This window comes from Capra hircus, chromosome 2 (assembly GCF_001704415.2).
Source record: "Capra hircus breed San Clemente chromosome 2, ASM170441v1, whole genome shotgun sequence".
Lineage (NCBI taxonomy): Eukaryota > Metazoa > Chordata > Mammalia > Artiodactyla > Bovidae > Capra > Capra hircus.
Window position 1 is genome coordinate 106,210,843 of NC_030809.1, and position 15,744 is coordinate 106,226,586.

The window sequence follows — 15,744 nt, forward strand, 5'->3', positions numbered from 1 at the left end:
GATCAGACATGTCATCAAATCTTAATAAATGTGTATGTCCTGCTTGTATGTTCTTCCTTGTTCAAAATACTCCAATGACATCAGCTCCTATTGAAAAATATCTAATATGGCTTTTCAGATCTGTGCTCAAGCAAATCAAGACCTCTTACCATTTCTTTTCTCAAAACTACATCCCAGCTGGATGGTCTGGTATTTTGCCTGGATCGCTGCCTCCTTTATCATCACTGTGCATGTGCTCAGACATATCTCTGACCTGCTGTGGACTACTTATCCTTTTGCCTCCCCGTTGCTATGTGTCTCTTCATCCATCTTCCAAGGCCTGCTCAGTTGTCACATACATCATAAAGATGTTTTAGCTGTATCTAGCTTTCCTCTAACTGCCTATTTATAGTCCTTGTTAACTTCTTATTGCATTTATAACTATATCATATTACAGTATTTGGGGGGTAGAAAGGGGCCTAAATAATATACAAAATATATAAGATCAATTACTGACTATTAAAACCCTATCACTTACCAGGTGCATAATTTTGGTAAATCACTCAAAATCTCTGTGCCTTTCCTCATTTACAAGACAAAGTCTACAAGAATAATCCCTCTTATGGCTCAGAACAGAATATAGGAACTATTTATGAAAAGCATTTTGAATAAATAAGTAGTGCACTGAGTTTTCTTAATCAAGTCTCCACAGGGGACACTGGGGAAAAAAAAATCTGAACAGTTGATGTTTTGCTTAAAAATAATTAGGACTTTGTGGTCATTTAGTCGCTAAGTTGTGTCTAGCTCTTGTGACCCCATAGAGTGTAGCCCGTCAGGCTCCTCTGTCTATGGGATTCTTCAGGCAAGAATACTGGAGTCAGTTGCCATTTCCATCTCCAGGGGATCTTCTCAACTTAGGACTCGAACCCAGGTCTCAGGCATTGCATGATGATTATTTTCTGTGCAGAGATGAATGAGATTAAGCATATCCATCACTGGACACTAAAAACTACTTGGAAAATTAATGAAATTCTAATGAAGTAATTGACATTAAATTTCACATTATATTTTTTGGAAAAATAATGTTCACGTCTTTCAGGGCAATGACAGAAACTTGAAATACTTATCTTCTTTTTCTGTTGGTTGAAATTATCTATGATGACACCAATGAACAAGTTCAAAGTGAAGAATGACCCAAAGATGATGAAGATGACAAAATAAATATACATGTAGAGGCTGTATTCATAAATGGGCTGCTTGTCTACCTATGGAATTAACAAAAGTTAACAGTATGTTGACAATAGATTCATCATTTTCTTTCTCACATGCTCTGACAAGGAAATTCAAATAGTGCAATCCTAGGTATATGTGGTTTTACAGAAGCCATAGTGTTGTTAAACTTCAACATAATCATTCTTAAACATTTATTCAATACTAAATATAATTTTCAAATAACTACAAAGGGCTTATCCACTTTCTTGGATTATAGGACAATGTAGTAAGTAAATTACAATCCGTGTTATTTCCAGAAAAAACGGTAAAAGAGATGATATCATTTATATAAATTTTGCCTTTTTAAATTTGATTATAGAAATATCTTCACTAGCTTTTGTGATAATATAAACCAGTCAGTAGTTTTCAAAATTCCTTAGTGTGAGACTTACTTCACATTAACTCTTCCAAGGCACTTTAAAATATAAAAGCAGTAAGATGGATAAATAAAACATGTTATTTCATTTTTATTTTGATAAATATTTACTGAACACATTACTGCCAGGCTGAACTAAGTTCTCTCTTTACATTTTCTAGCTGGATCCAGAGAACAGCCCCATGAGGTAGTGGTGAATTATTTTCCTTTTATAGATCAATAAACAGGCTCAGAGAGATAAAGTGGCTTGCTGCAAGTCAGATGCAAGCTTGTCTGATACAGCAGAGTCACAGAATTTAAGTCAAGCTCTGTTTCCAAATGCCACACAGGTAACCGAGGCAACTACCAGGCGGATTTTCTTCAGTGTGTGTGCACGTAGCCAGAGCTTCTTGGAGCTGCTGTTTGAAAAGAACCTAACTAAACAAAGAAGCTTTTCAAAATTGTAGAGTTTGGTGTTGTTTACCAATACTTACGTTAACAGAATCAACTGCTGCATACATAATATCCATCCATCCCTTAAACGTTGCCTGTAAATATAACATTGATAGAATCTGAATGTGAAGCTCATAGTCTAAAATAGCCATAAATGAGTAAGTGTATTTAATATTTCAACATTTATTAAGTAATATTAAGTTAGTGAACTATACAGTCATCCCTTGGCACATGCAGGGGGGACTGGTTCCAGGGCATTCCCTGAAGATACCCAAATCTGCCTAGGCTCAAGCCCTTGCATCACGCAGATGCAAAGCCATGGATAAAGAGAGCCCATTATATTTCAAGATACCAACTTAACATAAAGATGCTGTGTCAAGAAGAAAGAGAGCGGGGCACATTGCCAAGTCACATTCTCAATCTCAGTCCCAGTGAATTTCCAGGTTGTTATAATTGCCTGTGAGTTTTGTACCTGAACTTTTATTTTTCCAGAGGGGGTGGAGAGTTTTACAACTAAGTAAAGAAGTAATTTTTCTTCATATCTTAAGGATTTTCTGTACCCGTGGCAAGTCCTTCTGATTTCCTTGTAGTGTGAAACTAATAGTCCAAAAAATGACTATTCATTTTTGGAGTAATTCAGAAGGCACAATGGCAGAGGGGTCAGGTGACTCTGAAAAGGTGATTATGGATTAATCACCTGTAGAGCAGTGCAATAGAGCCCATGCTTCTTAACTCATATTTATAGGCACATGTTTTAAGAAAGACCACTTGTGTTTTTTAAGTCACACAGTACTTTATCTTTAATTTTTAGTTAATAGCTATATGATAATGACAGCGCCTCCATCCAGTGTGCACTAAATTATCAAGCACTCATCAAATGAGTCACTTACCACTTGAAGTAGAGACAGGTAACCAAGTCCAACATTATCAAAGTTCACTTTTAGGTTTTTCCATCGCACATTTTGACTAACATTCATAAGCGCAAGACAGGCAGAACGGTTTTCAACTTCATTCGTAGGAAACCGTAGTCCATTTGTGGTGTTAATACACTCATAAAACTTCCCAGCAAACAAATTTACTCCCATGATGCTGAATATCAGCCAGAATATGAGGCACACAAGCAGCACATTCATGATAGAAGGAATTGCGCCGATGAGTGCATTCACAACCACCTAGCATTCAAAACAAAGAAAAGAATGATTAGGACCAGTAAGGATGTTAAATAGGCAACATTAATGAAACATTATGCAGAATTTAAAAAGTTAGAAAAGCTACTCTTACATGTTTAAGACATAAGACTTATTGAATGCCTACTATATGCTCAGCAGTGTGCTAAGCAGGACAAAATGAGACAGGAGCCCTGTGCTCAATGAGTTTACAAAAACACATGAGGATCACACAGTGAAACTGTTAGCAACAACACAAAACAATTTACTAAGATTAAATGACAGTTCAAATAAATTAAATAAATAAAAGAATAAACCAAAAACCTGATGTATGTAAGATGAAGTCATAAAATCTGCATGCTCTAGAAAAGAAAGAAATGTATAAATATAAATGATTAAATAAGCAAAATGTACATTTAAAGGTTCATAGTCCTAGAATTGCCAGTGCTAAAATTCTTCCATGTAAACCATTACTATATATAAACTGGAATTAAGACTGGGAATCTTTTTGTGGTTTGAACACCTTAGATTTCATTGGTTCTGCTAGTTATGTGATGGGGCTTCCCAGGTGGTACTAGTGGTAAAGAACCTGTCTGCCAATGCAGGAGACATAACAAACTCAGGTTTGATCCCTGAGTCGGGAAGATCTTCTGGAAGAGGGCATGGCACCCCACTCCTGTATTCTTGCCTGGAGAATTCCATGGACAAAGGAACCTGGTGGGCTACATCCATAGGGTCTCAAAAAGTTGGACACAACTGAAATGACTTAGCATGCATGGACACTAGTTATGTGATACATAAATATATTTGAGATCTTAGGATCCCTGTTTCCTCATCTGCAGAATGAGAGCAATCTTTTCAAATTTATTATTCTAACTTTAAAAAGCACTTTACATATAAGCCTTGGCTAAATATAGACAGAGTTAGTCTCAGCTAACACAAAAATGCAGTAGTTTATCTTTCATCCTCCCTTTATTTCTGCTTTTCAGCCATTTCTACTACTACCTGTCACCAATGCCTCTTTATACTGCACGGCAACTACTCTAATATTTATCACTCTCTCCGTTCAGTTCAGTTGCTCAGTCATGTCCGACTCTTTGCGACCCCATGAACCGCAGCACGCCAGGCCTCCCTGTCCATCACCAACTCCTGGAATCCACTCAGACTCACGTCCATTGAGTCAGTGATGCCATCCAGGCATATCACTCCCTAGATTTTCTTAATTACCTCATCTTTCCAAACTTACTATCTTCTTAAACCCTACCCTGAATTTGAGGACAAATGCATTAAAGACTAACTTGATAAGTAAAAAGCATATGTTCCCTCTTTTTTTGCAATATGTTGAGCAGGTTCTCAGGACGTTTCCAAAAGGGAAGACATTAAGGATCCCTGATTACTTTAGAGATTGTCTGGAGCAGGAGTTGGCAAACGCTGTCTTAAATATTTTTAGGCTTTGCAGGTCATATGATCTCTGTTGCCACTATTCCATTCTGCCATTGCAGCAACAGACCAGACATAAACCAGTGGGTGTGGCTATGGTCCAGAGGGCCTTCTGGGTGGCTCAGAGGTAAAGGATCTATCTGCCAGTGCAGGAGCCACACTTTTGGTCCCTGGGTTCAGAAGATCCCTCGGGGAAGGAAATGGCAACCCACTCCAATATTGTTGCCTGGAAAAACCCCATGGACAGAGGAGCCCGGTGGCCTACAGTCCATGGGGTTATACAAAGAGCCAGACACAACTGAGTGACTGAAGAATGCAATGTGAGCCAAAGAAACTTCCTTTATAAAACAGGCATCCAGCCTGTGGGCTTTGGTTGTTGACTCTTGATCCAGAACTACAGTTACTACCCTGCGATTCATGGACCTGTTGAGGTTCCATGGGGGCATGAGATTATATGAAAATATTCTGGGCATGCTTTGCTTATGCAGATGATTTATACTTTCACAAGAGTTTTATAGTGCACATCACCCCCAAAAGGGTTAGAAAGAACAGGATTAGAGAGTTCAAACTGGTCAGCTATGATTCAAACCTGCATTTTCACCCTCATTTCCTTTACCTTCCCACTATGCTTATCACCTAGGTGTGCTGATCCTTCTAGCCGCTGCTCAAACACCCCTTGCCTATTCAACTCTGTCCTTCTCTATCAAGTTGCACCTCTGCCAGGAATGCCCACCTGCCTGTGAGCTAGGGCCCATTCTTTCAGTCATGGCTCCAAGGTCACCTCCTTATGAAGCCCCTCCCAGGTCTCCCCAGGGAGCCACTTTCATCTTTACTCCCCTAGCACTGGGTGCTTACTGTTTACAGCAGATGCCACAGAATAACTGATATTCCCCTGTCTATCTCTCCATGAACATTGTCCTGACTCACTCCCGGGGGGCTGGGGTCTATTTACCGTTGTACTTCTTTTATAGAACAAAATTTGACTCATAGTTGGTGTTGAAAATGTTTGCTGAAAGAATGCACGTTATGATGGATCTCTGAGGGAGATGGATATATGTTGTTCTGATGAGAAGCCATTTGGAGAAGTCAGTAAGTTCCAGAACCTCAAGTCTTTTCAAAGGAAGCTAACTATAAAATGTCTCCAGTCATATTCTTAAAAATGACCCTGCATTGTGAAGAAACATACCTTTTTTTGCCTGGCTAATAAACATAACTAAATAGATACATTTATCACTCTAAATATATTAAAACATTCTCCTTCATCCTATTCACCTGTATTACAGATGAAGAACAAAGAACAGGGTAAAATAATGGAGTGACTTAATCACTGAGGGAAGTAGTTTTGTTGGTCAAAGTATATTCCTTGATCATGAAAATGTCACAAGTGCTCCGCTTGAATCCAAGAATCAGTGAGAAGTTCTGATGGCAACATTCTATATACTAATGCTCAAAGAGCAAAATTAATGTTAATTCCAATATTACCTTTGTGTATAAAATGAAACGTAATTTTTCAGTTCTTACATGACAAACAGGAATTGACTTTTACTTATGAAAAATTTTTTTTTTTTGTATAATGATCTCTCATATACATTGGAACAATATGTACTGGATATACTAACTAGTTGAGGTTATAGTCTTAATTAGGTTAGCAAAAATGACAATGAAGATCTGCTAGGCTAAAACACGTCTACCATTCCCCAGAGGCTTCAGATTTCTGAGCCCCACTCCAGAGTTTATCATTCAGCAGATCTAGGGTGCAATCAGGAATTTACATTTCTAGTAAGTCTTCAAATGATGCTGACTACATTTAGAGAAGCAGTGAGCTAGATTAACTGGCATGTTAAATTGTTCAGAGACTACATAGAGGCAGTCAGATAAATATGTATGATGCAATACAATAAGGATTTTATGTGTTTGAACACATAGGAAGGATGCCCAGTTATACCTGGACAGACAAGGCACATTTAAATTTAGGTCTAAAGGATAAGTAGGAATTTGCCATATTGATGAGTTAGAGTTGAGACAGGGGAGGGAGAAGCATTCCCAGCCAAGAGAATGGAGGCATGAAAAAGCAGGAACGTATCTGGAGAAGAAGAAATTTGAGGGGAGTGGCAACAAATGAGGACATGAGCTCATTAGAGAAAATAAACTCACTGTCCTCTTATCCTCTATGTATTTTATGAAGAAGTTGCTTGTTTAATACAGCCCTAAAGCTAGGTTTCTGGTAGTCATTATTTATCTCACCTGCTTTGTTTCTGAAAAATGAATCAGTTTTCAGGCACTATACAGTCTAGTGCAAATTAAATTAACTCAGAGCTTCCGTTTTCTCAAATATAATTTGGAGATATTTCCATTTTCATTGAACCATATATTTCAAGAATGAAATTTAAAGTGATACCTGATGCTACTTCTCTGTCTTGTCTTATTCTTCCTACCCAGAGTGACTCCTTAAAAAAATATTATTTGAGCACCTGATACAGACAAGTTCTTGATGACTTGTATATGAGAGATGCTGTCAGGACTAATAGTGTCCCCTTCATTTGCATTAGGAAAGATTTTCATTTAGGAAGGGAAAAGTAACTTATTTGAATCACTGCCTAACAATATAATACGAAGGAGGCATTACTATATTTCATTTATTCTTTGTTAAACAATATGCACTGAAATGTATATATATGCACATGTATACACACTTATTTATATAGACAGATTGTACATATGTATATATATGCACATGTGTATAAACAGTCCATAATTCCTAATTACCCATTTTTCATATTTCATACTCTATTAAGAAATATGAATATATTATAAAGTTTAGTATTTTCTTACCCTCATTCCTTCAAATCTAGATAAAGCTCGCAGAGGTCTTAAAGCTCTAAGTGTCCGGAGGGATTTAATGGGACCAAGATCTGAGTAGCCAAGAGTGTTTGCAACTAATGTAACCAAAGAAACCTACAAAAAAGAAAATTTTCGTTAATCAAAAACGTCATTTAATCATTTCAATTAAATAATAATGTATGATGAGAACAAGTCAATTTTATTTTATTATTTTTTTATTAATTAATAAAAATTTATTGGTGTTCCCAATCCTGAACCCCCTTCCCACCTCCCTCCTGAGCAACCAACAAAGGTCCATCTAGTCAAGGCTATAGTTTTTCTAGTAGTCATGTATGGATGTGAGAGTTGGACTATAAAGAAAGCTGAGTGCCAAAGAATTGATGCTTTTGAACTGTGGTGTTAGAGAAGACTCTTGAGAGTCCTTTGGACTGCAAGGAGATCCAATCAGTCCATTCTAAATGAGATCAGTCTTGAATGTTCATTGGAAGGACTGATGTTGAAGCTGAAACTCCAATACTTTGGCCACCTGATGTGAAGCACTGACTCATTTGAAAAGACCCTGATGCTGGGAAAGACTGAAGGCATGAGGAGAACGGGATGACAGAGGATGAGATGGTTGGATGGCATCACCAACTCAATGGACATGAGTTTGAGTAAACTCTGGGAGTTTGTGATGGACAGGGAGGCCTGGCATGCTGTAGTCTATGGGGTCACAAAGAATCGGACATGACTGAGCGACTGAACTGAACTGAAGAGCAACTCAACAAGAGCAACATGATTTGTATATAAAGTTATTTACTAATTGTCTAAAAATTGGTTAAAATAGATGCCTTTTTAAGGAAATAGATTTAAAGGAAAGTTAACCAGAAAAAAAGAAATAATAGAAGGAAAGAAAGTTATTTCTTATATCTGAAAAATAAAATCACATATGCTTTATATACTTTTGTAGGTTTTTCACTTGCTTGTTAATTCTGAACATTTAATTAAAGCAACTATCAAAATTTCAATTGGAATAAAGTCCAGGGTATTTTCTTGGGCTCTAAAATCACTGCAGATGGTGACTGCAGCCATGAAATTAAAAGATGCTTGCTCCTTGGAAGAAAAGTTATGACCAACCTAGAAAGCATATTAAAAAGCAGAGACATCACTTTGCAGACAAAGGTCTGTATAGTCAAAGCTATGGTTTTTCCAGTAGTTATGTACGGATGTGAGAGTTGGATCATAAAGACAACTAAGTGCAGAAGAACTAATGCTTTCGAATTGTGGTGCTAAAGAATACTTTTGAGAGTCACTTGGACAGCAAGGAGATCAAACTAGTCAATCCTAAAGAAAATCAACCCTGAATATTCAATGAAAGTACTGTTGCTGAAACTGAAGCTCCAATACTTTGGTCATCTGATACGAACAGCCAACTCACTGGAAAAGACTCTAATGCTGGGAAAGACTGAAGGCAAAAGGAGAAGGGGGTGGCAGAGGATGAGATGCTTAGATAGCATCACCAACTCAAGGGACATGAGTTTGAGCAAACTCTGTGAAATAATGGAGGACAGAGGAGCTTGACATGCTACAGTCTACGGGGTCGCAAAGAGACACGACTTAGTGACTGAACAACAATAATGAACTGTGTGATTCTAAAGCTAAGTCCAAAGAGTGTGGCATTCACTCAGCCAAACTCATGTCCTAGTATAGAACTTATTCAAAAGTATTCTGAAGACTTATGATTTTGAAACGAGGCAAATTTTCTACAAGATTTTTCTGCCCTACGGTTTCTCAGAATCAGCAGCAAAGATTTTCCTAGCAATAATTTGTGGGACAAAATCTCAATTGTACTGAAGACAGCTCACTAGTAGGTGATCTCACTGGCTTCACAATCAGTACAGACATATAAGAACTTCGTCATGTTAGATGACCCTCCACAATTACCACAACCAGTGTCCAACAGAAATCTGTGTTCTTATCGTAAGTTATCTCAGAAGAAAAAACAAGGACAGAAGAGCAATACACATTTTGGTAAGCAACAATGAACTCCTCAATGACCTGAAATCTGTAACTGTAGTGTTTGAATAAGATCCATTTAAAGTATCCACTGTTTCACACTGTGTGCAATAAGAGGCAATGACTAAGAAGAATATCTGCAATGCAGTTCATTGGGATTAAGTAATGACTGAAAGATTCAATTTCCCAGGGAAGATTAGGAGCTAATCAAGAGTCAACTTCCTTACGTTTAACTATTAAAGGAGTAGAAAAAGTTATCAGCTCACTACTGCTGCTGTCAGAAACACAGTGAACTGATTTTTGAGTCAGGATGTGTGGTGAAGTGTTTTGCTTTCACATAGCTATCATACTTCTAAATGTCTCACTAAATGTAGTGTAACTGTTTCTTTTTAGGTCCTCATGCTATATATCCCTCTTGCCCAGAAAATCCCATGGACAGAGGAGCCTGGTGGGCTGCAGTCCATGGGATCGCGAAGAGTCAGACATGACTGAGTGACTTCACTTTCACTTTTCATGTTCATGCATTGGACAAGGAAATGGCAACCCACTCCAGTGTTCTTGCCTGGAGAATCCCAGGGACGGGGGAGCCTGGTGGGCTGCCATCTATGGGGTCACACAGAGTCGGACACGACTGAAGCGACTTAGCAGCAGCAGCAGCTATATATCCTGCATTCCTAACTAATCCTCATATCACTTTTAAATTCACCTAATCTTTCAGGCCCATTAGTTTCCACTTGAGTATGTTTAAAAAATAGGTGTACTTTTAAATTAGAATAATAAATGTTCTTTTTTTTAATAAGCAGAAAGAAAGTTTTAAAATGTCTATTATAATCTGAATAACCCCTAAGGAAATGGTTAACCTGATCCCCAAACCACTGTTAAGTGAGTGCTATTATATTGAATAAATGCACATTATTGAGAAAATTAAATGCAGTCTGTAATTGAGAAGAACAGCTACATATATGCACATATTTATCTTTCTACTTATGTATACATGTATATAAGCATGATATATGCCCCTTCTGAAGAATAATGGTCAGTCAAGCAAGTTTCAAATAATCAGGAATCTTGCAGATATCAAATAAGCCCATCCTCTGAATATCAAATCATGAGTGGTTCTAAAAGCTGAATATGCACCAGAATCATCTGGAGGGTTTGTTACCATAGTTTTGCTGGGTCCCAATACCATTGTTTCTGATTTAGTAGCACTTAAGTGGGTCCTGAGAATTCACATCTTCGACAAGCTCCCACCCACATGTGCCAAAGATGTTGGTTCAGGGATTACACTTTGAGAGCAACTGTGCTAGATAGATAAATTTCTGTTTTTGAGATATTAAAAAAAAAAATCTCAACTCTTCCTCTAAATCCACATGCCTAGATGTGTATGAATATTGTGCATATTGAGTGGAGTTCTGCTCTGTTGCATTATTAAAATATTTTATACACATATACATATATATTATACATATTATATATATAGATAATTTATTTAGCTTTTTGAAAAATATTTAAAAAATTCAAATTGAAGCTATATAACTTTCCTGAATTCTGCATATTACATACTCCAAAATATTGAGAATCACACTTCAGATTTTCAAAATACAAACAAATTCCATTATTAAATAGCCAAATCTCTTTATTAACTAAAAATAAATTCAACTTTGCTTGTAAACTTTTCTTCTTAAGCTGAGAGATGAAAAGAGCAAAGTTTGGGATAATATTTTAAGAAGTTTGTGAAGATCTTGAATATTTTATAATAATTTTTAGAAGACTCAATCATAATTACAGGCTAAAAGATCTACATTCTTTCTGTTACTTCTTATTTTGGCTAGCCTTTCTTTAAAACTATTATATTGCAAAAGTATTCATCTTACCATTCATTTTTCCTAGGCAGTAACTATGTAACATATATATTAAAAAGGTGAATCAAAAATTCAAATATGAAATTATTAGTATAAGTATCAAAAATCAAATTTCTCATAGAGGAAGTCTGAGAGAACACAGGAGATTATAAGGTATAGCTATGCCTTGGAAAAAACTTTTTTGCATATCACCTATCTAAATATGATTAATACACAACATTAGTGAGATTTTTCAGATCTCTTATTATTAAGAATAAAGCGTCTTTAAAATTTACTCAAAAGTACCTACATCAACAATTAAGAAATCCAGCCAACACCAGGCGTTGGTGAAATAGGTTTTGTAACCATATGCTACCCATTTTAGAAGCATTTCCAGAATGAAGATATAAGTGAATATCTTGTCAGCATACTCCAGGATAATCTTAATGGTCTTTTTCTTTTCAATGTATATATCTTCAAAAGCCTGTGAAAATAACATTCAAATTTAAATTCGGTACAACTTAAAGCTTATGATCCAAGACCAAAACAGGAAGTGAAATTCTGATAAAGAGATCACTGACATATTATACTATTATGGGCCTGCTGACTTTCTTCTGGTTTAGTTACAGTGGAACACATGTGCTTCCAAGTGGTGCTAGTGGTAAAGGGAAAAAAAGGAAGGAAGTCTGTTGCTAAGTTGTGTCCTACTCGGCAATCCCATGGTCTTCAGCCTTCTGCCACGGGATTCTCCAGTCAAGAATACTGGAGTGGGTTGCCACTTTCTCCTCCAGGAGATCTTCCAATCCAGGGAATCAAATCTGGGTTCCTGCATCTCCCGTATTGCAGGCGGATTTTTTTTTTTTTTAAACACTGAGTCACCAATCTGCCTGGTAGACGTAAGAGATGCCAGTTTGAGCCCTGGGTTGGGAAGATCCTGAATCCTGCAGGATTGAGAGACCTATCCCATTCTCACCCACTCCAGTATTTTTGCCTGGAGAATCTCATGGACAGACAAGCCTGGCCACAGTCCACAGGGTTGTAAAGAGTCAGTCACAACTGAAGCGACTTAACACTCAAGCACACATGCAGGCGTAACACTTAGTTCTCATCAGTACAGATGGCTGGTCACCAGAGGTCAAGAGAAATAGGGTGCAAAAGAATGAAATTACTTATAGTCCTATAAAAGAACCATGATCTCTCACTCTTTCAGTGATTTCCACTATCTGACACCCCTACACTCTCCTACAAACTAATAAGTCCTAATAATTTAAGACATGATTCCAGGGTCAGCCCCTCCTATAAATCTCTCTCACCCTGCACTCTTCTTCAAGCCAGCAATAGGATTTAGAGCCTCTCCTTCAGCTCTTATGTGTTTATGAATTCTCAGTACCTAGCTCTACGTCAAGAACACAACAGGAAAGTTTTGTGAAATGAATCAGTGCTGTAGCTTAATAAGGCTACATCACACAGAAGATGGTTTCTTTCTTTGAATTTTTCACCAACCCATTATCATTCATTAAAATCTTCAGCTCCACTAATATCTGTTATATTCATTCCATCAATGTGACACCTTTTGATACTTCCCAAGAACTTTCAGCGAGTGGTAGACGATGATACTATGGTTACAGCCACAAAGTCCTTGAGAAATAGTTTGAATGGACTTAAAGAACCGAGTTAACTGAAGCAATTGAAAATGACTGCTGACCTAGACAGGTCTAAAGGATTAGGATTTTCTCTTTCAAGTTTAAACAATATTCACCTTGTTGGAGAAAATTAAAGCAAAGGACCTTCATCTATAGTGGTTAACAATGATTTACTTGTCCACAGTTATGGACTTGTGCCATTCTTATTCTTCTTATTCCAAGTTTTTCTATCACTTTTTACAAAAGGTTATTGTCAATATTGAGGAAACACAGAAGTTGGGATACAGAGAATGGACAGACCTACTAAGATGCTGAGAGAAGGTTCTAGCAGTTGGCAGAGTTTCTGAATGACAATGGAACTGAAATGCAAGAATTAAAGTCGAGCCCGCAGGACTTACTTGCTTCCCTTCTCTAAGTCAAGAAAAAGCTCAGGGAGCCTCTAACTCTCCCAGATCCTTTTCAAACCTCATAGAAAGTGCTTAGCACATGTGTAAGAATGAAAGACCTATCCCATTTGCATCCTAAAACTACAGTATTTTCTCTTATGCAAGATGCTTCATAAGTTGACACTGTCTGTCTTTTTCACAGTATCTCTGGTCACCACCCACCTCCCTGGATTTGCTCTTCCTCCCACAACACTTTCTACAGTTTGACAACTTTCAATTTCCTAAATGTCTCACGCCATTTCATGCTTCATTCCGCTCAGGCCACCTTCCTGGCTGGAAAATTCCTATTCATCTTTCTAGCTTTTGCAAAACATCATCTGTGTTTCTGAATTCCCAAGCAGATGACTCTTCTTGCTCCAGAGCTTAAACGTGCATGTACTTCACTTACAAACATACCCCAGTTCTGTATCACCCGTGCCTCTTACTTCCCTAAAGCTCTCTGATCTCCTTGAGAAAAGTCTGTGGGTCTTAAACATCATTGCATTCCAGGAGAAAGAATAATGCCTGGCATGTAGTAAATATTTACTAAGGTGACTAACATGTTATCCTTTACTGATCAGAGGGATTAATTTTTTTTATTTTTATTTTTTTAATTTTAAAATTAATTTTTAAGTAAAAAAAAAAAAGCCACAATATTTTTAACTTCCAACACATTTATTAAAGATAATGACCATCCATTTAAGCATTAGGTGTCAGATCACTTACCAGAGCACCACTGCTGAGCAAGATCATGAGAACAATGAAGCTTTCAAACCAACTGTGCTCAACTATCCTGAAGCAGGTTTTCCTGATGTTCCACCAGATTTTTCCTTTCCCTGATTCTATGTTGACTTGACAGCATGGGAACCTCTGTACGCAACCTGGCAAGAAAGACATGCATGTAAAAGCTGGATATACAGAATAAATAAAATACTTAAGAATATTATTTAATGCAAAGTGCTCCTTATGATAATTCCTCAACCAAATAATTTCAAGCACATCTGAAGCTTCAAATAATTTTAACTTGGGTGTTGCTTTTTCTTATCTCCTAAATCTCCATGGCGTTTTCTTAATATTTGTCAGTAATTTCTAACTTGGATATATTTGTGTTTTCTATATTTCCCTAGTTCTTCATCAACCTCTTCTACAGTATTTAAACCACATACTGTTAATTATTATTGCAGCCCTAATACAATCTTAATCCTGATACACAGTGAGCAGTAAACAATGATTGGTGAGTCAATATAAATCTCAAGATAATATTGCATTTCATGACCTTCTTGATGTGAATTTAGTCTACAATCTGCTGCTGCTTCAACTCCTCTAAAAAAACACTTTTGAGAAACAGCATTCTAAGTAATACTTTAAAAATTAGTGGAAGGACCTATAAATTCAGTTCAAAAGAAATAGATCTTGATTATAAGATGCAGATAAAACTTTCAAATAATGTAAGTTAAAAACAAATTTGACTTTGGAATCACAGATGTAAAACATACTTCTATAAAAAAAAACAGGAATTTTTAATTTAAAGTTATTTAGATTTATTCATTCACATCCTTATCAAACATTTATTGAGCAAGCATTTTACTCAGCTGTGTACACAGTTTCTTCTTATGGAATCTATTTTTGGCTTTTAGTTAGGCAGCTAGATATAGAAATAAATGGCTACAATAGGATAAAGCAACTAAAAGGACAGATAAGCCAGGGTTATTTTTGGTAGCATGGAAGACATTCACCTAAGCTGGCTTACTTTGTTGAAGAAGTAAGGTCAGAGGAGGTTTTCTGGAAGAGGTGTGTTAAATCAAAGTGTTAGTCAAGAAGAGTTTGAATGGAATTCCAGCCAAGAGGCAGCAAAATGTGTACAGGGATTATTTCAGAACTGAGATGAAAGCAAAGTGTACACAAGAGGCACGGATGAGAGAAGAGGCAGAGAAATTGGTCAGATTATAGAAAATATTTTCCCCCACCTTAAGTAGTTTGGTCTATGTCCTATATTCTAATGAAGGGTAAGTGAAGGGTTGTGGGTAGAGAATTATATAGGAAGATCATAATTTAAATAGACATCTCCAACAACTGTGGAGGATAAGTTGGAAGAGAAGAAAAAAGAGAGATGGGGAGGTACAAAGAAAAACCCAGACTAGAAAACAATTTGGGTGTTGGTTTAGTATTCCCAACAAGAAAAATGGATTAGGGTAGCTTTTGTTAGGAACTAGAGCAGTAACAGAGTCAAGACATATTTGGTATAATCAGTGGATTTGCTGACTGACTGGATATGGGATGTAAGAAGAAGGGAGAAGCCCAGACAATTGCGAGGATGTCAGCAATGAATGAAGA

The 15,744-nt window shown here is 36.9% G+C and overlaps 1 protein-coding gene across 1 annotated transcript in view; it reads right to left on the minus strand.

The window, feature by feature from the left end:
* SCN9A (sodium voltage-gated channel alpha subunit 9) overlaps positions 1–15,744 on the minus strand; it is a 161,426-nt gene that overhangs the window by 14,271 nt on the left and 131,411 nt on the right. Inside the window, exons 19-24 of the mRNA XM_018064047.1 lie at positions 14,137–14,291; positions 11,653–11,826; positions 7,498–7,620; positions 2,950–3,231; positions 2,101–2,154; positions 1,107–1,244 (exon numbers count right to left, since the gene is read on the minus strand). Of these exons, the coding sequence (XP_017919536.1) occupies positions 1,107–1,244; positions 2,101–2,154; positions 2,950–3,231; positions 7,498–7,620; positions 11,653–11,826; positions 14,137–14,291 (926 nt within the window). The remainder of the gene's footprint in view (positions 1–1,106; positions 1,245–2,100; positions 2,155–2,949; positions 3,232–7,497; positions 7,621–11,652; positions 11,827–14,136; positions 14,292–15,744) is intronic.